Source organism: Heterocephalus glaber, unplaced genomic scaffold (genome assembly GCF_053883595.1).
Source record: "Heterocephalus glaber isolate CG9 unplaced genomic scaffold, H.glaber_assembly_v1.0 deba00001472, whole genome shotgun sequence".
Taxonomy (NCBI): Eukaryota; Metazoa; Chordata; class Mammalia; order Rodentia; family Bathyergidae; genus Heterocephalus; species Heterocephalus glaber.
Window position 1 is genome coordinate 31134328 of NW_028258315.1, and position 22279 is coordinate 31156606.

The 22279-nt window shown below is 43.8% G+C and overlaps 1 protein-coding gene and 1 long non-coding RNA gene across 2 annotated transcripts in view; one reads left to right on the top strand and one right to left on the bottom strand.

Annotated features, from left to right (window-relative positions):
• Edaradd (EDAR associated via death domain) overlaps window positions 1-11550 on the top strand; it is a 59472-nt gene extending 47922 nt beyond the window's left edge. The window contains exons 5-6 of the mRNA XM_021266367.2: window positions 1839-1884; window positions 10860-11550. Of these exons, the coding sequence (XP_021122026.1) occupies window positions 1839-1884; window positions 10860-11251 (438 nt within the window). The 3' untranslated portion in view covers window positions 11252-11550. The remainder of the gene's footprint in view (window positions 1-1838; window positions 1885-10859) is intronic.
• LOC147826301 (uncharacterized) overlaps window positions 1-22279 on the bottom strand; it is a 35510-nt gene that overhangs the window by 10032 nt on the left and 3199 nt on the right. The window lies entirely within an intron of this gene.

Genomic DNA, 22279 nt, shown 5'->3' on the forward strand with positions numbered 1-22279 from the left:
ATTTGGGTTAAGCCAGCAGTCACCTCTGAATGCCAGTAAGGAGGGGAGGCCAGCGCTAGTGGGGACCTGCCTGAAACCATCAGCCTGGGCTGTGGACACCCCTCGTGCCATGAAAGGAACAACCCTAGCTGATGGGGGCAATTTTAGTTGTATCAAGATGATGCGCAAACATTCAACAAGTGGGATCTCTTCTTACTAAAAAGCTTCTGCACAGCGAGACAAACCACCAGCAGTGTGAAGAGACAACCAACAATGTGGGAAAAAATTTTCACCTGCTGTTCCTCAGACAAAGGTCTACTATCTAGAATCTATAAAGAACTTTAAAAAATCAAACCTCCCACATTTAAAGACCCAGTCCAAAAATGGACATCTGAAATGAACACACATTTCTCAGACAAAGAAGTAGAAATAGCAGATAAACATATGAAAAAGTGTTCAACATCACTGGTCATTCGAGAGAAGCAAATGAAAACAATGCTGAGATTCCACCTCACCCCAGAAAGAATGGCTGCTATCATGAAATCAACCAATAACAAATGCTGTCAGGGCTGTGGGGAAAGAGGAACCCTTCTCCACTGCTGGTGGGAGTGTAGACTGGTGCAACCACTGTGGAAATCAGTGTGGAGATACCTCAAAGAACTAGGACTGGAAGTCCCATTTGACCCAGCTCTTCTCACGCTGGGTATCTTCCCCGAAGAATTAAAAGAATCATACCACAGTGATATATGTGCACCCATGTTCATAGCAGAACAGTTTGTAATAGCTAAACTTGGAAGCAGCTCAATTGCCCGTCAACTGGAGACTGGGTAAAGAAAATGTGGGGTTTTTTTTATAAAATGGAGTACTACTCAGCCTTAAAAAATGAGAAATTAGAGGTATTTATTGCTTAAATGGATGCACATTGAGGCGACACTCTTAAGTGAAATAAATAGGACACACGTGTAAATACTGAATAGTTTCTCTAGTGTGAGAAACTGAACGTGTAAATAAGGACGAAAAGGTATAATAGATAATGTGAAATAGGAAGAAAAGGGGCAAAGGGGAAGGGGAAGTGGGAGGGGTAGGGGAAAGGAAAGAAGGGAATGGAATTAATATGAGAAAAGGAAAAATGGAAACAAAGTCTCTGTAAATAGGGAAGAGTGGAGGGGTTGAGGGGAGGGCAGGAGAATGGGGGAAAAATAAGAACCAAGAGAGATTATGTATAGGAGCAGATTTCCAATGATGGATGCCATTATATTGTATAGCAATAAAACTAATTTAAAAAAAAAGATGATGCGGGTTGCATAAGCGCAAGTGTGCGAGGACTGACACACGCACATCCACACGCACACACCCCAAGATCAGAATAAACCCTTCCCATGTTGCACACCGCAGCTGGCCCTGGTTGTAAGAACGGACAGTGCCTCTCCGGGGATTTGGATGTTACTTCTTCAGTTCCTTTTAGCTTCCTCACAATATATACTCAAATCAATCATTATAATAAATAAGGGAGAGCATTATTACCTAGGCTGACAATGAGCCCAGCCAACTGGAAATAAAATAACTCATAATGTAAAATAAGAATAAAACAGTAGTACATAGTTGCATGCATTGATACTGTTTTAAACAGGGCACTAATTGAGTTAATCAACATTTCTGGAGTGTTTTCCTGTAGGCTCTGCTCTGAGCCCTGGGACACAGCACAGGGAGCTAATAAACGAAAACTGCTCTCTCAGAAGCTTTGTGCTCCTCAGAGCACACGTATCTCACACCCACCACTAAGGTACCATTCTTAAGATCTGCCATCCCCTATTCATATATGGTAATGACAGTCACCTTTTATTTTTTTTTTTTTTAAGGGAGAAGAAAATGGCTTTCCAGACAATATTGGAGATCCCCTGTCAGGTAAGTGATCCACCTTAAAGATATAAGGGGGGCACTGATACCTAACTGCCTAAATTGAAGTATATTTGAGAATGGGCATATTAACTTTTGTGTGTAATTTTATAATTTTAGGGGACAGTCAGTAGTTAAGTCTCATGTGTCTTGATTATCAGTTTCTGAAGGTGGGAACAAGATACATAGCCAACGAAATCATAGAGCTTGTTTTGTGTCTTTTCATCCTCATTGTTTTCTGGACAGTGCACACAGATACAGCATGAGACATTCCTTATCCCTTTGACCCAGACAGCTCCGCTGTGCCCCAGTATCCACGTGCACATCTGGAGTCCCACCTCCTGCATGGCACATTTTCGGATCTCCTTAAGGGTGGGGTGGGGGGTGCTTCCTGAAGGCCACTCATGGCTACACTTGTGAATGTTGATGGTGAATTCTTGGGTCACCACCTCATGGGGGGCAGAACACCATCTTCTTACCCCTCCTGCTCTTCAGGAACCCTGCTGCAGGGCCCGAGTTGGAAAGGATTGAGGGAAAGCTTATTGCGAATTTTAAAAATCTGTCCTACAAAACAGAGCAACTTTCCATACTGCTTGCCATGGAGAAGTGCAAGGAAAGATGTATTTTATAAAATTTCACAAGAGTCTTTGAAGAGTATTTTCTCTGTACTAACCCACCTTTGCTTATGAAGGGCACAGCAGGGCTTTTAGTATGTTCGTCTATAGAAACATTAATTTGCCCCTCTATACCATCTAATTTGCAGACCTAGGGATGGAACCCAGTGCCTCTGGCATGCTAGGGAAGTCCTCTGCCACTGAACTACACACCCAGCCTACATATATTTTTTTTCTAATAAAAAATCTAATTTAAACTTTTTAAGAACTAATACCCTCCACATTAATGTGGCATGTTAGCTGAAATAAAAATGAATAAAGAAATTTATTTAGGAATAGCTACACACCCTTGAAGTTCTTGTAAGAGTTAGGGCCATTATTAATTCATAGATGAACTTTAATCAAGTTCCTGATTGTCTCCAGAAATTTTTACTTGTGTCAAAATGAACAGAAGCCCGGCATGCAGGAGGCCCTGGGTTCAATTCCCAGTGCTGAAAAAATAAGCAAAAAATCTCAGAAGTGTTCTAAGGAAGATAAACTTTCATGACAGCTGGTGACATGAATGTGTGTTGTGCACCCACCGAGCTGCTCTTGAGAGCAGAGATGGTGCTGTTAGAATTGGTGCCTGCAGCATCTTGCATGGTGCCCAGCCCACAGATGCCAGAGTTTTATTTTGCCTTGTTTTCCATAAACAAACAAAAGACTGGACTCAGTGGCCACTAATTTAGTGCCTACCATATAGCAGGTGCTCCTCTAAATGCTTTACAGAGGTGGGGAGCTCAGAACGGCCTGCACGTCGGCTCTGTTCATTTCTTCACCATACACATGTAGTGAGGGAGGCATCGCAGGATCACAGGAGTAAATAGGATTCAAGGTCTTGGCCTGGCTCTAGCTGCCCCCAAAGATACAGCAGGATGCCACTGGGGCCTGCGTGGTGCACCCCTGTGCAGCTGAGTGTCCTTTGGGAGGATGGGGTTCAGGCTCCACTGCCTCAGATGAAATACTAAGCTTGAGCAAAGCCAGAGGCCACTCTGGTCCCCTAAATCTCTGCATAGCCAAAATGCCTTTCACAGAAGCTTTCTACTTTCTATGAGTAAGGCCCTGGCCTTAATTCAAGGGCTGATTTTTATTTAATTCATGCCTCCTGAAAACTTTAGCTGTCTGCAGTGCAGTCTACAACTGGTTAAAACATGCAGTGGGTGTGGTGGCTTGTGCCTGTAATCCCAGCGCTCTGGGAGGCTGAGAGGAGGGTCCCAATTTAGCGATTTAGGAGACCCTATCTGAAAATAAGGGGGAAAAAAAGGCTGCAGCTCAGTGCAAAGGCCCTGGATTCAATCCCCAGTACCAAAAAAAAAAGAGCAAGGTGGAGGCCCCTGTGGTGGAACACAGGACCGGTCAAGAGCACAGAATGACAGTGACAGTTTGTGATCAAGGAAAGTGGGAGGATATAAGTCAGGACCAGCTGCCACTAAGAAAACAAGAGAATGCAGATGTCAGCATCCCCTAGGGAAGGGCACAAGAAAGTCAGACATTGCCAACAATGCCCTGTGCTAAAGCAGCAACAACAAATTGTATTCCACTTATGCTATTAGTGGAGACACAAAAGTTTTGCAATCCTTTTATGCAGATTTCTGAAATGAAAATGTTTGGGCATTAAAGAAATAAGGTGCAGTTATACTATAAGTTTAAAATATTCCCCAAATTGGGAGATTGCATTTCCCCAGTTTTCCCAGTGAATTAAAGCATCACTCATATATTTCAAATCTGAAGAAATAATTGAAGAAAACTCTTTGCCCACTGTGGCCAGTTTTTCAGGGATGACCTTCAAGTGACCTTGCATAATTTCACACCTTCCTAATCTAAAATTAACTTCCCCGTAGAAATGAATGTAAAGTAGGATTTTGATATTTTCAGATTAAGCCCATAAAGTGACATTTGGTTCATATGTTTGAGTCCCATAATTTCAGAACCACATGATTTAAATTTAAGTAAAAATTTTATTCCAACTGTTTAATCTGGATCCTTTCATATATGTAAGTGTGTGTGTGGCTTCTACATTCCAGTTTTGATGACAAAATTGAGACCCAGTGTGATCAACTTGCCTGAATCCACTGAATTTCAATGAGATTCTCCAGAGTTATGGCCCATGTGGTGTCTCCTTGCGATAATGGTGTCTCCTTGAGAAAATGAAGTCATGTTTTTCCCTTTGGTTAAGATCAAACACCTACCAAAAGCCCTTGGGTCAGTTTTTTCAGGGATAAAAATAATTCTTCATCACTTTCCAGCTCATCACATCTACCTACTTCTGATAAATAATGTGGCATGTGTGCACCCCAACCCAAAGATTTATTGAAGCCAGAAACTCGCACTTTAAAAATATTTACTTCCAACCACATTGGAAACCACACAGGAAAAAAGCATGAATACACATAACTCTTAATACACATAACTATAGAAGTATGTGATTGTTTGACACGAGTTGGTATTTTGCAGGCTCCAAATCTGATAATTTATAAGACACCTGGGGTGGAATTATTTTATTTTGGGACCACAATACTTTGCTATCTCTACAGTTGCCAATATAAAGTGTTTGCAGTTAATTGACTTGAACTAATTCAAGGCCTAGTTGGCTATCCTAGGGAACTTCATTCCAAGCCATCTGAGAGCCAACAGGGGTGCTGAGCATAGGGGAGGGAAGCATGGTGTGGTAAGAGCTCCTGAGAAGCCAGAGAAGCCTGGGTGTGCAAGATAAAAGGGCACCTTCCCTGCAGCAGGGCACATTAAGTCCCTCTGTGATCTGCTGCCAACATCCTGACTGGAGCTGCTTCTAGGCTCAAGTAGTCCTGACCTCTGTGAATTCTGAATCTCGTTCCAGTTCACAATTAACTGTTAATTGACTTGTGTTTTATAACACGCTATTCCCAAAGATGAGAGCTATACATGGCACCATTGCACATTAACTGTTTCCTAAGATTGTTTTAAATGGTATCAACACTCCCTGTCAATGAACATGCTTGATCCTGAACTCTTTAAAGTGTAATGTGACGTATGAGGAAGGATGGAGAGTAAGGAGAGAGGGGGAGGAAATGCCCCACAGGGAAATCCATGCATCTGCTGGTGGTTGTGGAAACATTAGGTATCCAGGGACTTTTACTTTTATTTTTTAAAAGACCAGATCTTACTGCATTGCCCAGGCTGACCTCAAACTTCTGGCCTCAAGTGATCCTCCTGCTTCAGCTTCCCAAGTAGCTGGGACTAGTGGAGCACATCGTGGCACCCGGCCACTATCCAGCAACTCTTCCCATTCTATAAGGTTTTTTTTTTGTTTTTTTTTTTTGGTACCAGGGATTGAACTCAGAACCTCGCACTTCTGAGGCAGGATCTGGCACCACTGAGCTAAACCCCTGGCTATCCGGCAACTCAATCAAAGAAAAGTGGCTGTAATTCCAAAATCTAACTCTGGCCTCCTGTTTACTCTGGAAGTGTCTGAAAGACAATGATTTTCAACCCTGGCTACACTTGAGACTCTGATGGGTAGGAGGGTACCGATTTTAAAATTCCCATGTCCTACCTGCATCCCAGACTAATTAAATAAGGATCTTGATGGGTGGAGCCAGACATCAAGTGATTATAAATTTCCCCCAGGGAATGAAGGAGGTGGGAGGGTTCCATCCCAGAACAAAGTTGAGAACAAACTGCTTTAGAAGGCTGTTGATGATTAGCCCTCACCCACAGCTGTGTGTTGTTCCTCATTTACCCCACACTAGGATGGGGGCTTTAATGGATTATCTCCTTTAACCCTCACAACCACCTCCTGCAATAATAGGTGTTGTTTTCCCAGCACTAGGAGCTTAACACACTTGGTAACCAGTACAGGCACACACTTGAGCTAGCTGTCCACAAGGCTTATGCTGGAAATCTGCAGGTAGACAGTGGACCTTCTCCACAGCAACAGGTCATCTTTCTCTTGCCTTGTGTATGCTCCATGACATTAGCTGTTGAGCTGGGCCAGGTGATGTACACCTGCAATCTGGGAGGCTTAGGCAGGAGGATCACAAGTTTGAGTCGGGCCTGGGAAACTTAGGAATTTAGTGAGACCCTGTCTTAAAATAGAAAAATAAGGGGTATGGGGCTGGTGTGAAAGTACTGGGTTCAGTCTCCAGTACTAGAGAAAAAAAGTGTTCATTGGCTTGAAAATGTCTAAGCAGTGCCTCATGAGATGTCCAGAGGTTTCTGATGTGACTTTTCTTTTGCTCATGTCACATTCTTAATTCATTTGATTTATTGAGCACCTGCTGTATACCTGTCATTGCAGCGGAGACATCAGGCATCACAGTCCTTTTCCACTTGGAGCTTATATTCTAGTTGTGAGAGACAAGCAATAAATATGGAACAAATACACAATTTCATATAGTGAAAAGGGCCTGGAGGAAGATAAGCAAAGGTGATAAGATGGTGCCTGGCAGGAGGATGTTGTTCCATGAGCTAAGCAGAGGTGTGGAGGACTGAACGGTGCCATGGAGCAGCTGTGTGAGGTGCCAGGGAGGACTCCGGGAAGGGGACTTGCAGAGGCAAAGGCCCTGCAGCTGGCCTGGGCTCTGCAGACAGGCATGAGTGAAGAGCAATAGAAGAGGTGAGCCAGCAGACTCCCTCTCCTATCCACATAAAAAAAAAATAAACTCAAGGGCTGGGGATTTAGCTCAGTAGTTTCGCTGCCTGCTGAGCAAGCGCAAGGATCTGAGTTCGATCCCCAGTACCAAAAATAAATAAATAAACTAAAGCCAGATGGTATGCCTTGTGTCTAGATGTCCCCACAAAGTTTCATGCAGTCATAGGTGGGGCTTTTCAGAGGTCACTGGATCTAGATTTTTTGTGGTACTGGGGATCGAAGTCAGGACTTTGAGCTTTCGAGGCAGGCACAATACCACTGAGCTAAATCCCCAGCCCTTAGATCTAGATTGTGTGACACTGGGATTGTGCGATGCTGGGACCAAGAGTGTGATTACTAAATTAGTCCACTGATTGGTTTGGCACAGTTCTGGGTATGGATAATGGGAAGGCCCACCCTGGGTGTGACTATCCAACCTAAGGGCATGTAGCCTGGATAAGATATAAGGGACAGAAAGGATTGCTGTTGTTGCTCATCGCTTGCTCCTTCTTTGCTACTTTGGTGTCTTCTGCCTGCCATGAACTGTTTCTCCTCTGTGATGCCCTTCTGCCATGCCACCCTGCCTTGGAGCCAGCCAGCTATGAATTAAAACCTCTACAAACTGTGAGCTAAAATAAACCTTTCCTCTTTTAACTGTGGGTGTCAGGTATTTTGTTCTCAACAATGAGAAAACTAACTAATACAGCAGGTATGGTGGCACACACCCGTAATCTCAGGAATAGTACTTAGGCAGCTGAGACAGGTGGATAACGAGTTTGAAGCTAGCCTAGGCAACTTAGCAAGACCCCGTCTCAAAATAAAATTTGAAGAAAAAAAAAAAGAGCTGAAGATAGAGCTCAGTGTTGCCTGGGTTGAACACCCAGAAACTTGTTTCTGCAGAAACAAAGAAATAAGTAGATAAACAAGTAGCCTATTAGATAAGATTTGCCCAAGACTTGACGGAAAATGCTTTCTCATCATTGATACAGAAATTATTACCCTCTTCATCCTTTAGAGGAGTCTGAGATATTACACACAGGTATTACATGCTCTGAGAAGTCAAGTTTCCAGCTAATTAGAGCACAGGGATCTGAGGAGCCCCATCCAGTAGAGACTGGAAGGATGAACTGGGATTGTGAATGTCACTGACCCATTGCAAGACTGGTAGACATTAGGCACCACCAGGTAAAGGAGTCAGTATGGCCTGGAGAAATGGGGCTCCCTCCCCTGACAGTCTTCCTTACAATAACCCAGTACTCAAGCTAGTCTTACAGACAGCAAATCTTTCCAGGGCCTTGGCCTCTCATAGAAGTAGTGGTCATAAACTAATAGTATGTTCCATTCTTGCTTTACATTGGGGAAAATACAAGATCCCTGAATTAGGTCAGGACTTTATTACAGAATCTAAGTGAATTTTTATAGAAAATTACATTTTTTTGAACAATCCACTCTTTTCCTCACCAATCTGGAATTGACACAATTTTTGGAGTTTTAGACTGTGTGTGTGAGGGATTGAACCCAGGGCCTTTGCATTGACTCCATCCCCAGCCCTTTTTTTGAGACACAGTCTCAGTCACTAAGCTGCCTGGGCTGGACTTGAACTTGTAATCCTTTGTCTCAGCCTGCCAGATTCTGAGGTTACAGGCATGAGCCATCATCCCCAACTCCAGTTCTATACTATTTTTTACCAATACCCAGTTACTGCTAGTAGATACTAGCTGTGTTCTTCTTCTGTTAGCGTGCATTCTCTTTGCTTTCCAAAATTCATTAAACAATTACAAATCTACCTCATCTCCCATGGAAAAGCACAGTTCTCATTTAACAAATGAATTTTGAATTTCTAGGAAGAATTTATCAGGAGAGGAAAGACCAGTTGGTCATCATCACAGTAATTTTCACTTATCCAGTGACTAATGTGTGTCCGGTGCTTGTCATTGGAGAGACTTCACCTCATAATCCAATTTTCCCCATTACTGATGATGTCTTTGATCCAAAGTCCCTCTTTCGAGAGATGTCTCCCAGATTTCCCTTTCAGGTATAATATTACATGATAGATATTTAAAGTATGGTGAGACAAAATGTATTTAATAGGAAAAAAAAAACTTGTTTTTTCTGTTGAAGTCCCTCAGAGAGCTAATTAGTTTATGATTTTAAAAGGCTCTAAAATCATTCATGTTGGCAGAGTATGAAGGTAGCAGTTGAATAAATACTTAAATCATTTAAGTTTTTGAAAACATCGGTAGATTTTTTCAGCACATCTTTTTTTAACATATGAAATTAAAGACTTTTAAAATTAGGACTTAATGATAACAAAGGGGAGTTAGCATTCTGAGCAGATAAAAAATAACATAAGCTAGACATGATGACGCACAGGTGTAATCCCAGCAGTCTAGGAGGCTGAGGCAGGAGGACTGTAAGTTTGAGCCTGGGTTGGACCATTTAGTGACTTAGTGAGACCATATCTCAAAAATATAAAAGGTCTGAGGCTGTAGCTCAGTGTGAAAGCCCTTGATTCAGTCCTCGGTACCATCCTCCCTAAAGGCCTAGCACTGAAATAAAATGTTCCTGTGTTTACATCTTTGGGCTGTAATCCCAGAAGTTATATCAGTAAGTCAAAGAGTACGACCAAAATTGTCATAGCTCTTGTTTTGTTGCCTTTTAATTTCTACTTGCCTCAGAACTGCTCGTTCTCAAGATCACCAAAGTGACTCCCTTGCTCCAAATTCTTCACTTTCCTAAATCTGGAGGACATGGATCAGTGTGGCACCCTATGCAGCAATGGTCACCATCTCTTCCCCAGTCTTCCAGGCCACTGATCTCCAAAGCAGCCCTTGGCTATTGTGGAGGACTCGTGAGACCACACTGCAGAATTTAATCTGCTCAATTTGCCATGTTACACAGACACCACTTCATTATAAATGACTTGCCCACAGCATCTTACCCACTGGCTCCATCCTCCCACTCCCCGCCTGCTGGTAACAAATGAGTCTGAGGACCCTGAAGGGACGAAGGCGTTTCCCTGTGGGGGCTGGGGACAGCTCAGAGCCTGCTGTGGTCCTCCGCCTGTTTGTGCCTCGCTGCGCACCTGAGGCCCTTGGCTGTACTTCAGAGAGAGCCCCACAGGTGAAGAAAACAGAGATAAAGGCATAGGAAAGATAAGGCCATAAATTTAAAAAGTAAGTGTTCTGGCACTATCAATTATCACTTGTTTTCAAATATGCATATGGGGTGGATATTCCAGTTTTTTTTTTCCAAGAACTTTTAAAGAATTGTGCAATCCGTTGCACCGTAGCATGCTGTGTTTGGTGTTTAAAAGCTGTCAAGGGGCACAGGTTGAGTGCATGCAAGCCAGGGCTGGCCCCTTGCCAGGCTGGGCCCACTGGACTGTGATCTGTCCCCAGAGAGCACCGTATCCCCTGGGGCCCTCATTTTAGCCAGCAGTCCCATGATGCATATGGGAAGATGCAGAGTGTCTTGGACAGAGATAAAAAATCTTACTAATTCTCCCAGCTATAAAAAAAAATTATTGTAAGCACAAGGTCCCAAGTTCCATCCCTGGTACAAAAAAAAAAAAAAAAATTGTGTGAGTACTGAGCAACAAGTATTTTGAACTCTTCCTAAGGCAGGCTGGTGCTATTGATAATTCAGCAGGAAAATGAGGACGTAAGAAGTGAAGGTGTAGGCGAGGCCTCGGTTGACCTGTGGGCTGTTTCTTCCTGCAGGTGTCAACAAGGACCACCCCTGCAAAGAAGACTGTGCTTGTTCCTCCTGCGCACTGCGGGCCCCCACCATAACTGACTTACTCAATGATCAGGACTTATTAGATGTGATCAAGATAAAGCTAGATCCGTGCCACCCAACAGTGAAAAATTGGCGGAATTTTGCAAGCAAATGGGGGATGCCCTATGACGAACTGTGCTTCCTGGAGCAGAGGCCCCAGAGCCCCACCTTAGAGTTTCTGCTGCGCAACAGCCAGAGGACGGTGGGCCAGCTGATGGAGCTGTGCCGCCTGTACCACCGCGCCGACGTGGAGAAGGTGCTGCGCAGGTGGGTGGAGGAGGAATGGCCCAGGCGGGGGCGAGCTGACCACCCCGACCACCACTCGCACTTCTAGAGCCCCTGTCCTCCTGGCACGGGCCTCTTGCACACTGGAACAACCACAGCTGAGGAATGTGAACCTGTTCTTTTTAAGAGTTTAGGATGAGGACATGGAATGGTGGACGTTGTTTTCCTCCAAGGCTGGTTTTGTGGAGGGGTACTTTCTGTTTTGGTGGCAGATCATGTTTCTTTTTTGCACATCTGATTTAATTTAATATTTGAATGTGGAATTGGGAAAGAATATTTTATAGACTTAAGGGCCAAAGGCTACAATCAGGGTGGATTCATGCCATGATGGAAATAAAATGATCCTCTCAAGTACTGCTGAATATTTCAGTGCGACCCAAGACTGTTGATGGCTCTAGACACAGGTACATCGTCACACGTAAGCGCCTTGTTGACCAGTGACTTGCACAGCCTAGCAGAAGACAGCAGTAAGAAGTTACCCTGTTTTGTCTCTTTGTTACAGTTTTTGTTATCAAGTGCTTAGGTAACAGGATGCTGGTACTATGTGGACATATGCTGTAGACCACATGTGTCATCTTTTTTATTCCAAATTGTATAACCTGTAGACTGCTGACAATGTCATTTGCTTCAGTATTTTTAAAAGAAATACAAAAGTTGATAGTCACTGGGAGGGCAGAGCAAAGATTCGGGGATTAATAAGTGTCATGGGAACAGTATTTGACAGAGAATACTACTCAAAATGCCCTTTTGTTAGCCAGAATTTTTTTTTTGGTACCAGGGATCGAACTCAGGTCCTTGCACTTGCGAGGCAGGCGGCAGAATCACTGAGCCAAATTCCTGGCCAGCCAGGATTTTTTAAAAGTTACTTTAGTATTTTTTCTTTTATAAAAGATGGAGTGCTTCATCCTCCAGATGACACTCAGTTAATGAATAAGAATCACCTGGCCCATTGTTGAACCACACCCACCTCTAGCACCTAATGTCCCCGATAAAAATAGGACCCTCTAACACTAAAGGAGAGGGTGGCCATGCAGGGGAGTATTCCTGCTGATGCATTAAAATCCAGATATTAGGGCTGGGGATTTAGCCCAGTGGTGCTGCCACCTGCTTTGCAAGTGCAAGGTCCTGAGTTCAATCCCTGGGACCAATAAAAAAAAAATCCAGATATTAAAGGATTTTACACCAAATGAAAAGTTTGGTTCAAAGAATACTCGATGTTCTTACTTGATTCATTTCAGAAATGGGCAATTAGGGGGACAGGAGGGTTTGTAACTGAAGAAGTCAGATTTTCTAGGTTCTTTTGAGGTAAAAAGAGAGAGGCAGAGCTTGGTTTGGTTGACAATTCCACAGAAATGCTATTTGCTTTTGGCCATGGGCTTAGTGAAGGTCCTCTATTCAATTTGTGGGGGCTTCTATATTAGTCCCTGATTAAAATAAGCCAAAAGGATAAATAATACTAAGTACAACAGAAAGATTAGGATTAATTCAAAAGAAAATTATTTGCTAAACCACCATGTTTTTTCTGCTAGCAATTTTGGTGGTTTTCATTAACTACCATTATGTATGCTAATCCATAAAGTCAGCTTCCCTGCCGAATGTAAACTCAAAAAAGCAAATGCTGCTACAGAAACTTACTCATCACTTCCCAGCCAGTGGTAATCACACCTGGTCAGATTTATCTGGTAAATATCACAGTTTTTGCCAAATATATTTAAAGTAACAGCCAGTACTAAAATGTAGAGATTTAAAATATAGATTCTCCAGCAAATTGGTATTCAGTGAGGCATTTGTTTAATGTGTATTTAACAGTATCAGCCAGGATCCAGGCTCTGTACAGAACTTGATGGGGGGCGTTCTAGTTGCCCAAGAGTTTGATTTGATATATTACATTCTCATTAAGCTACTGGTGACAGTTCTCGCTTCTTAGCCTCTAGAATTTACTTTGAGAAAAATGTGAAAAAAACTTTCTGCATTTGATTTGGACATTTGAGGGAAATGGAATTTAAAAGTTGTCATTAGCTTGTGTAGCAAGCTACCAGCCCTCAAATTCCTATGGGCATCCTTCTTTGTATCCTGCCACCCTAGAGATGTAAGGAGAGGCTCTCAGACTGACAGACGTCCTCCCTGTGGCTGTCTGATGTGCCAGGCACCTCCAGAAAGACCCTGCCTTCCCCTCTCCATCCAGGCAGACTTATGACTTCAGCCCAAGCCCAGCTAGCTCAATCTGTGACCACCCAGAGGCAGATAGGAAGGGAAACCCTATTCTCTTCCCTTCCTCAGCCTGCTCCTTCCCTTCCTCCCCTCTCTGGACCTCCCCGCCCCAAAACAGACCAGAAGGCAGAGCAGCTCTGCCATCATTCTTGCTGGGGAGGCTGATTTCCAGAGATCTCATTTCCAGAGACCTCCCCCCAAAGCTGAGACTGGCAAAGGGCAGGGGCACAGTGGGCAGAAGATGCCTGAAAAGGATTAAAAAGCCCACTCCTCCCTGCCTATTCCCTTCCCCCCTTACCAGAAGCCCTGCTCTGCTCAAAGCCATTCCCACCCTCAGTGGCTTGGGACAGCTTCTGAAGACGCAGGCTTCCAACTCTCTCCCATATGAGGACACAGCAGCCAAAATGTTCCAAACTTTAAAATATTCCTAATATTCCAGATTTAAAATCTAGCAAAAATGTGATGAAAATTTCCTCATGGGAACCCAGTGCCTAGATTGGTGATTAGGTTCTAATCAAACACAAGTTCTAGATGTCACACATTTCTAAAGCAGAAGGTTTTGGAGGGCTAACCTGGGGAAATCTGTTACTATCAGTGTTGCTTCTATGGCCCATGTTCACAAATTTCACTGTCAAAATTCCAGTCCCCAAACTGACTTTCAACTAAACCTATCATCAGATCTATCTGCAACACAGGTACTGTTCATGAATGTCAGCTGAATTTGCCTTTCTTGAGATAAAAAATGTCAAGTAAGACTCAGCACTCAGGTACGTCAATAAAAGCAGAATTGAGGGGGCACCTTTGTCTTTAAACTCAGAACAGGAAAGCTGTGACCAGAGCACACCACTTCCTCCTCTACAGCTGCCACCATCATCTCCAGAGACTTGATGACTAATAATTTCCTCCTCTGGGTTTATCACCTCCTCAGCCTCCAGCATAACTATGAAAGCTTTTAGCATCTTTGTAGTCTTTTTTAAAAATTCCTAATTGCATAGGGAAAGTACATGGTGGAAGGAATTTTTTTAAATAGAAGAATCAATACAAATTTTCTGTTTTGATTTGTACTGTTACACACATACTGACATCTAGATTGTTATTTCTTTTGTTAGGATTTTAAATTATTAGGAGCATAACATTAGCAGAGAGAAATTTAACCCAATGATTTTCAAAATTAAAGTTCACCCAGGCTCTAACTTTGATTAAATACAGGATGACGTTGATCTCTGTGGCATAAAGAAATATCAAACAGTAATTCTCAACTGAAATATAAGGACAAGTCAGTTGTGTAATAACTCCAGTTTTTCTTAAAGTTAATTTATAGTAAATAAGTACTGTAATAGTACAAACACACTGATACTTTAAAATGGTGAGAGTGAAAAGGAAGTTACTTTATGACAGATTGAATAATTGTTAAAAGTTCATTGACACTGAAGAGCTTTGCTCATCATTCTGTCCAGCGAATTCATGCTAAGTTGACCCCACTGTAAACTAAACTTCTTAGCATGAGGTCCTGGTGCTGTTAGAATAGTGAAATCTCTCCAGCTAGTTGCCAGGACAATCTCATGCAACAAACTCCCATTTACGTCTGTGATGAGTCTCTGCGGAAAATGCATTTTATTTAGTTGCAGTAGCAACATACCACACAAAAGAGAAGAGGAGGCAAAGCCACACTGGGCACCAGGAGGACACATTTACACAGAGGGATACTCAGGAGAGGAGGGAGATAAAAGTAAGCCACAAAATATTTAGAGAATTTTTTTTTTTGTACCGGGGATTAAACTCAGGACCTTGCGCTTGCGAGGCAGGCGGCAGAACCACTGAGCTAAATCCCCGGCCCGGCACAATGTATTTAGAATGAAAAAGTTAAAGCTTTAAATTTTGGGGTTTAAATTATGCTAGGATTTACCATCAATACAGAAAAGAAGTCTATGAATAAGTCGCTTATTTTGTGGCACCAAATAATTATTATTCAGTCATATAGAAATTGTGTGGCATTAGACAAAAGACGTTGGCCCCCCAACCCCCATTAGTCCTAAGGAATAATTTCTGTGTGGTGCTGCCCTCTGCTGGATGACAAGATCTGCACCTCATTCTGTGAGGCCCGCTGGGACCTGCCTTCTGCTAAGCACAGGTTGGGTGTCAGGATCCTCACAAGTGGCCTAAGAAGGGAAGAGTGTCATTGCGTTACACTTTGACAGATACAGACAGAATGATGGGAGAGCTGAGGTGGGGGGGCCCCAGCCCGTGTGTGTGCCCCGCACTATACCCTTTTCACATCAAGAGTGTGCCCGGTCAGCTCAGAGCTGTCCCACATTCTGGGACTGATTCCGAAGCACTCACATGGACCTTTCCTTATGATGCTAAATGGCCCAGGGACTGACCTCCCTTACTAATAGTAAATGTTGACTGGGAGCGTTAGCCTTGCCTTTCTTCTGTGATCTACCAGGATATGCTCTCAGCACAAGATTAGTAAGTAAGGTCTAGCAGATTTCTCTTTGTCCTTTTTAGATGAATAAATGTTTTGTTTCATTTTAATCATTTCAGGTGTGAGAATATTACAATCCTTGTGATAGTTTTTCCAACTTCTACCCCCTCTGTTTTATAATTCTCCTCCCTTTAGGCTCCTGGTGTTGCCCTTTGTGTTGCTTGTTTTTGAGCCATTCATTCTGTTCTTCAATCATCTTTTTTTTTTTTTTTGTACTGGAGATTAAACTTGGGACCTTGCACTTGCAAGGTAGGAAGAGGAACTACTGAGCTAAATCCCTGGCCCCTTGAATCACATTTCTGCCAATGGCCTTCACCCTCCATGCTGCTGGCAGACCTCTGCTTCCTTTTCTTGCTTACACACACAAAACCAACTTGTTGGATTGTTCCTCACCTTTAGTGATGCTTGGGTCTAATAATCTTAAAGCCATCTTCTACCTTTGTGTCTTAGTCCACTTTCCTAACACTGAATACAATATCCAACACCCACAACTTAAAAGAAGAGACATTTATTTATTTTGGCTCACAGTTTTTGTCCATAGTCAGCTGCTCCTAGGCAGCCTCACTAAGAAAGGATGGCAGGCGGCCTGGGCAAAGAAAGCAGTGATCAGAGCGTGGTGGCCAGAAAGCAGAGAGAAGGAAGGGAGGATCAGGGAGAAAGATACACCCTCCAAAGGCACACCCACAGGGACCCCTCTTCCATCCAGGCCCACCTCCTAACAGCACATTCAGATAGGAGTTCATCAGTGGATAGACCCACTGATAAGTATAGCGCTTGATTCACCTTCGAACATATGAGAATTTGGGGGAACATTTTAGATCTAAACCGTAACTGAAATGCAGATATCCACACATCCCCAAGCAGTGACTGAGAAATATTTGCTTTGTTTTCTCATTTCCTACCTGGGAGTGCAAACCCCACCTCCTGACCTGTGTACTAGGTTGTAAATGGATAAAGGTGACTCCTGCCTCCTTCAGGTTTAGAGCGGATCATGGTCAAGATGTTGGACTCACAGGAACCCCAGGGCTGGTGGATATGGCATCCTGGGTGTCCACTGCCTAGATGAAACAGAGCTGCCCCCCTCTTTCCCATCACTATAGAGGGGCATGGGTCAGGAGGCCATATGTGTGTGTGTAGGGGGGTGACTTTGAGAAATCAGTCCCGTAGCTGAACTGAAGAGATCAAAACAGTTGACAGGCAACTTGAAATGATTTAGTTGACCACCCCTTCTGGAAATGAAAGAGGATAGTTACTCAATGCTTCCTGAGCTGAGCCATGCTCTTCTGTTTTATGTGACAGCCTAGTTTTCTGAAGTGCACCCTTCGGGAAGCTTCATTGTAGGCATTTCCACCAATAAGGTGATGCTTCTGAACTCCGAATCCTGTGATGCTCTCTTTGTATACCTTTGTGCTGTACCTTTTAAGCTGTCTATATTTTGATCTCCTGTATGACTGTTTTTCTTATAAATAGGAGAGTTTTTAAAAAACTATAATGGTGCTACAAAATTAAAGATTGATGTCAACTGCTATTTCTAATTGGTGCCTTTCTGTAGATTCCAACATGGTCACTGACTCATGTGTTCTGTTGGTCAATCATCAAGCATTTGAATACCTGGTGGGTGTCTACAAGGTGTTCTGGATGCTGCTGATCCAGATACATAGCGTAGTTCTACCCTCAGGAAGCCATAGGCCAGATCTGAAATGTCAACTATGAGCTCATGAATGGATGAATCCACTGACAAGTACAGCGCCCCCATGATCCAGTCACTATCCAAACTTATGGGACTTCGGGGGGACATTTCAGATCTAAACCATAATAGTCCTAAACCATCACTATGGCCTACAGAGCCCTCCTGCCCCCTTGCTTAGCAGCACTTGCTCCATTCCCCTACAGCTCCTGCCACCCTGGTCTTCTAGGTCTCCAGGCCATCATTCTCTTTCCTGCTCAAGGTGTCCCACAAGCTGCTCCTTCTGGTCCACAGTCATGTCCCCTTGTGTGAGCCCACTCAGCTACCAGCTCTCATTCTTGGTGCCACTTTCTCATCAAGACTGCACCTAACTTCCAGACTTCTTGTTTTCCCGGGACTTACACCCAATTATAACAGCTTGATTCCTAGCCGTTGTCCCTACTGCATGGCTACCCCAGGGGACAGGGGCCTGGGTTGCTTATACACCTCCATCCTGCCAGCACTGAGTACCTGACCTAGAAGAGATGGTAAATAGGTATGAATGAAATGTAATTTATTGAATAATAAGTGAAAGACTCTCAATAGAGCAAAACACCTCTTTTCAATTTTATGGCTTTTTTTGGTACTGGGGATTGAACTCAGGACCTTGTGCTTGCGAGGCAGGTGGTGGCACCACTGAGCTAAATCCCTGGCTCAATTTTATGGCTTTTAGGGAGGAAAAAAAGTTATAGAGACTCCAAAATGAGGGGATTTCCTTACCAAACCTCTGCTATCCTAGAAGCTTTCGTGTGTGTGTGTGTGTGTGTGTGTGTGTGTGTGGTTATGGAGACTGAGCCCAGTGCCTCAGCAATAAGCTACATCCACACCCTTTTTTCATTTTTCATTTTTGAGACAAGACCTTGCTAAGTTGCCCAGGCTGAGCTTTAACTTATGATCCTCTTGCCTCAACCTCCCAGAGTGCTAGGATACAGGCATACACTGTACCACGCCACACCTAGATAACTATTTTGATGAGGTTCCCCCCCACCCCCCGCATTCATACTCTGGGCTCAAGAGATCAGAAAAAAAAATATGTTCTTGAATTAGATAGTGGTGATGGTTGTACAGTGTTGTGAATACCCTAAAACCCACTGGGTGGTACAATTTAAAATGGTGAATTTCATGTTACATGAATTGTAGCCCCACTGCGGGGAAAGGACACAGTGGCAACAGACACAGAAACAGCAAGAGTCAGTGGGGATGAGGAGGAGGAAAAGGGTAGGGGAGGAAGGATTTGTGCTTTGCAGAGGCCAGCTAAGCCATTGGTGACTGTTAGATTTCCCTCTCCTTAAAATAGCTGCTACATAAAATGACAGCCTTCTCCTTCCCATAAAACCCTGCTTCCCATTTAAATATGGCTTCACCCACCAAAAGACAACCTCCTTCTTCCCAACATGCCCCTCTTCCTGCCAAAAGAATAACCTGATACTTGCTACCTCCTAGCAACTAGTGATGTCACAGGCTCCTCCAATCCCTAGCCACTGCATCACTCAACCCCACCCCAGCTCCTACAAGCCCCACCCCAGCTCCTATAAGAAGCGCTCCCTGTCCCGGCCATAATTCTCTCTCACCTTTGTTTGGAGTCCGCCGGGCAGGTGGTCCCTACAGTAAAGGCTTGTTGCGGTTCTGGTCTGGTCTTGGTTTTCAGCTCTTTTACCTGACAGTGACTGCTCTCCTTAGTGGCACCCAAGTGATCAGGAGCCCTCTAGACCCTTCACCACTGCTCTCTTCTTGGCTTACTGGGCTTGAGATCCAGTTCCTGCCAGAGGGTCCACTCTCCCTCCAACCCCTCTTCCATGCTGCTCACAGCCCCCGGTCCCAGGACAATACCAAACACTGACGAGGCCGAGTGGCAGGGCTGTAGCTGTGGCATCTTTGTGACTTGTAAAAAGTCATCACAAATTTGATGTGGTCTTAATACCCAACAACATAAGAAAACAAACTGGACCACATAGAGGGAAAGGAGTATAAACTGAAGACAAAACTTAAATTACAATAATCATTTTTCATTCAAATTTCTCCCATCTTTAAAGGGGTGGGGGAGGGGAAGTTTCTAAACTTATGGTTGTCTACAGCAACAAACCATCTTATCCTTTTAATTTCTTTCACAGCCCTCTTTTCATCTTGGACTCTGCATTTTCCTCTGGGCCCTGTGACTCAGGGGAAAGTATCTGGCAGAGATAACAATGACCTTGTTATCTTGGCCACACCCTTCTCTACACTCAACTGTGTCATTGTGTGGAAGAGAGCTCTGTTTGCTCCGTGCAGCCTCCGGTGTCCACTGGGAAGGGTTGCATGAGTCCAAAGAGCTTGTGAGATGGAATCCAGGCCAGTGCTGCTGCATGGTGGCTCTGGGTACATTGAGAAAACAGGAAGGATCTCCCCACAGAAGAAGTCATACTTGCAGGGAGGATTCTGAGCAAAGAAACCAGGCAAAACTACTCAGCAACCAAGGCTAACTTACTAGAAAGAAGTATTGTGAACATAGCACAATGGATGTTTCTAGAATCTTCCCCCAGTGAATTCCCCAAACTTGGAGGTCTAACACACAGTGACTCAAGGGGAGGGAACTCTGCTTTCTTGCTCTGTCACAGACCTCGGCGGAGCTTTATCACACTGATTGCTATGCTCAGGGGCCAGCAGCAGAGAAGGACTGAATGGCAGAGTGGGACAAGTCCATGTGGAGGAGGAAGGTCCACCATGCTCAGGACAGAAGCCTTAGGATCCCATGGGAGACAGATGGCAGGAAGATGTTCCAAGGACATCCTCAGGAAGCCACTTCTAGTTAGAGGGGTCTTTGCAGGCAATGGTGGGGGGGGACTCGTGTTTGCAGGTGGAAGTGAAGAACCACAGGAGATTTTCTTTCAGTTACCTTAACAAATTCATCCTTCCCTTGGCTTCTGAGGCTCCATTCTCTCCTGATTGTCTAATTCTCTAATTTTTCTGTCTCATCTCCTTCATAGGCCTCTCTTCCTCAACTGTCTCATGAAGTGAGAGTGGCGCCAAGTGTGGCATTTCTCCTCACATTTGGCCATTGCCACTCAAGTCTCTCTAGCTTCAGTCCCACTCATACACTGGTAACCGTGACTTTATGTCTCAGGCCTGTCTCTTCTGCCACCAATACATACATTCAAGTTTCCACTGATAGAAGTCCCAGATGCTTCAAACATCTAAAGTGAGCCAGAGGTCATGGCACACACCTTTGATCCCAGTGCTCTGGGAGGCTGAGGCATTTTCCAACCCAAGTGCAGAATGTCCATCCCAGTATGAAATGGAATTCAAGCCTGGCACAGCACTCTTTTCCTTGACAACATCCCACATGTAGGAAACAGCCTATAAGCTGAGCTCGAACCTGACCAAGGGGTGATGAAGATGAAAAATGAAGAGACCCAGAAACAGGTTAAAAGCTGGGGGTCCAGGGGGGTCATATCTTCAGGATAAAGCCCCAAATAACTGGCACACTTTGGCTTTATTAACTCAGACACAGGCACAAGCAATTAAGAGTTCCACAGGATTCATCTGTCTCTCACCTTCCACGGTACTTCTCCAGGTAAACAACTTAGCTTCAAGTGTTTTCACTTTTCCTGCAGTGTGTTAGCAGCTTGCATGCCCTCTTTCTTCTCAGTGGTCACCAAGGAGGTCATTTAGGCCTCATTCTTCCCATCTGATCTCCAGATCCACTGACCAGTTCTGTGAACCTGATCAGTCCCTTCCACCTCACCCAGTATAGGGCCTCATTTCCTCCTGCCTTCTCTACCACCATTATCAGGAATGGTCCCCAGCTCCATTTCCTTTACAACCCTCCTCCCGCCACAGTTCATACATGTGTGAGAGTGATCCAAAATAACAAATCAAATCATTACCTGCTTAACTCCCTTGATTTTACCTTCCATTGCTCTCCCATCCTCCCACCACCGGCCAAATAAAGTCATTGTTTCTATAAGCCTACGATACTTTTTTTTAAACCCTTCCTGGGATGTGGTATCTGTTTGTAGTGAAAACAGATATCACAGCTTTACTCAGCCATAGAGATGAAGTACCACTGTCATTGGACCTATTACAGTTTTAAAATACAGTATAAAATTCAACTTAAAAATAGTTTTAAAAACCCATCCAAGTCAAACACACTCTTGGTAGCTAGCAGCAAAATTCTGTCCAGGTCCCTGATAGATTTATTTTTATTTCCATTCATAAAAACAAAAAGTCCTTTTACACAACACTAACAGAAAAAACATAACAGACATTGTTTTACCTGTTCTTGGCAATGACAACTGATCTGTGAACAAGTAGGGTAACTATGGAGAGGATGTTTTGCTCCAAGTTAACACTAAAATACTTAATCAGGAAGATTTCAGATGAGGAGTGGCATCACTGGAAAGTTGCCAAATGCTTTAGAGAGCATGCACTGTTCCTGTCCCTAAGGACAAATCTCACATGGCCCTGTCCCTTACCCACCGTCCACTTCAGAGAACACTGGGGCCCTGTCCAGGGTACTGTACACTCTCTCTGGGCCATTTCTCCCACTAGGTGCCTGGCCAGCTTCCTCATCACAGCTAACAAAGACAATTTCCAAAATGCCCATTAACATGTTTGACTGAATGCAGAAGACTTTTAGGCAATAGTGGCTTTATAATACATTTTTAAAAATTATGAAT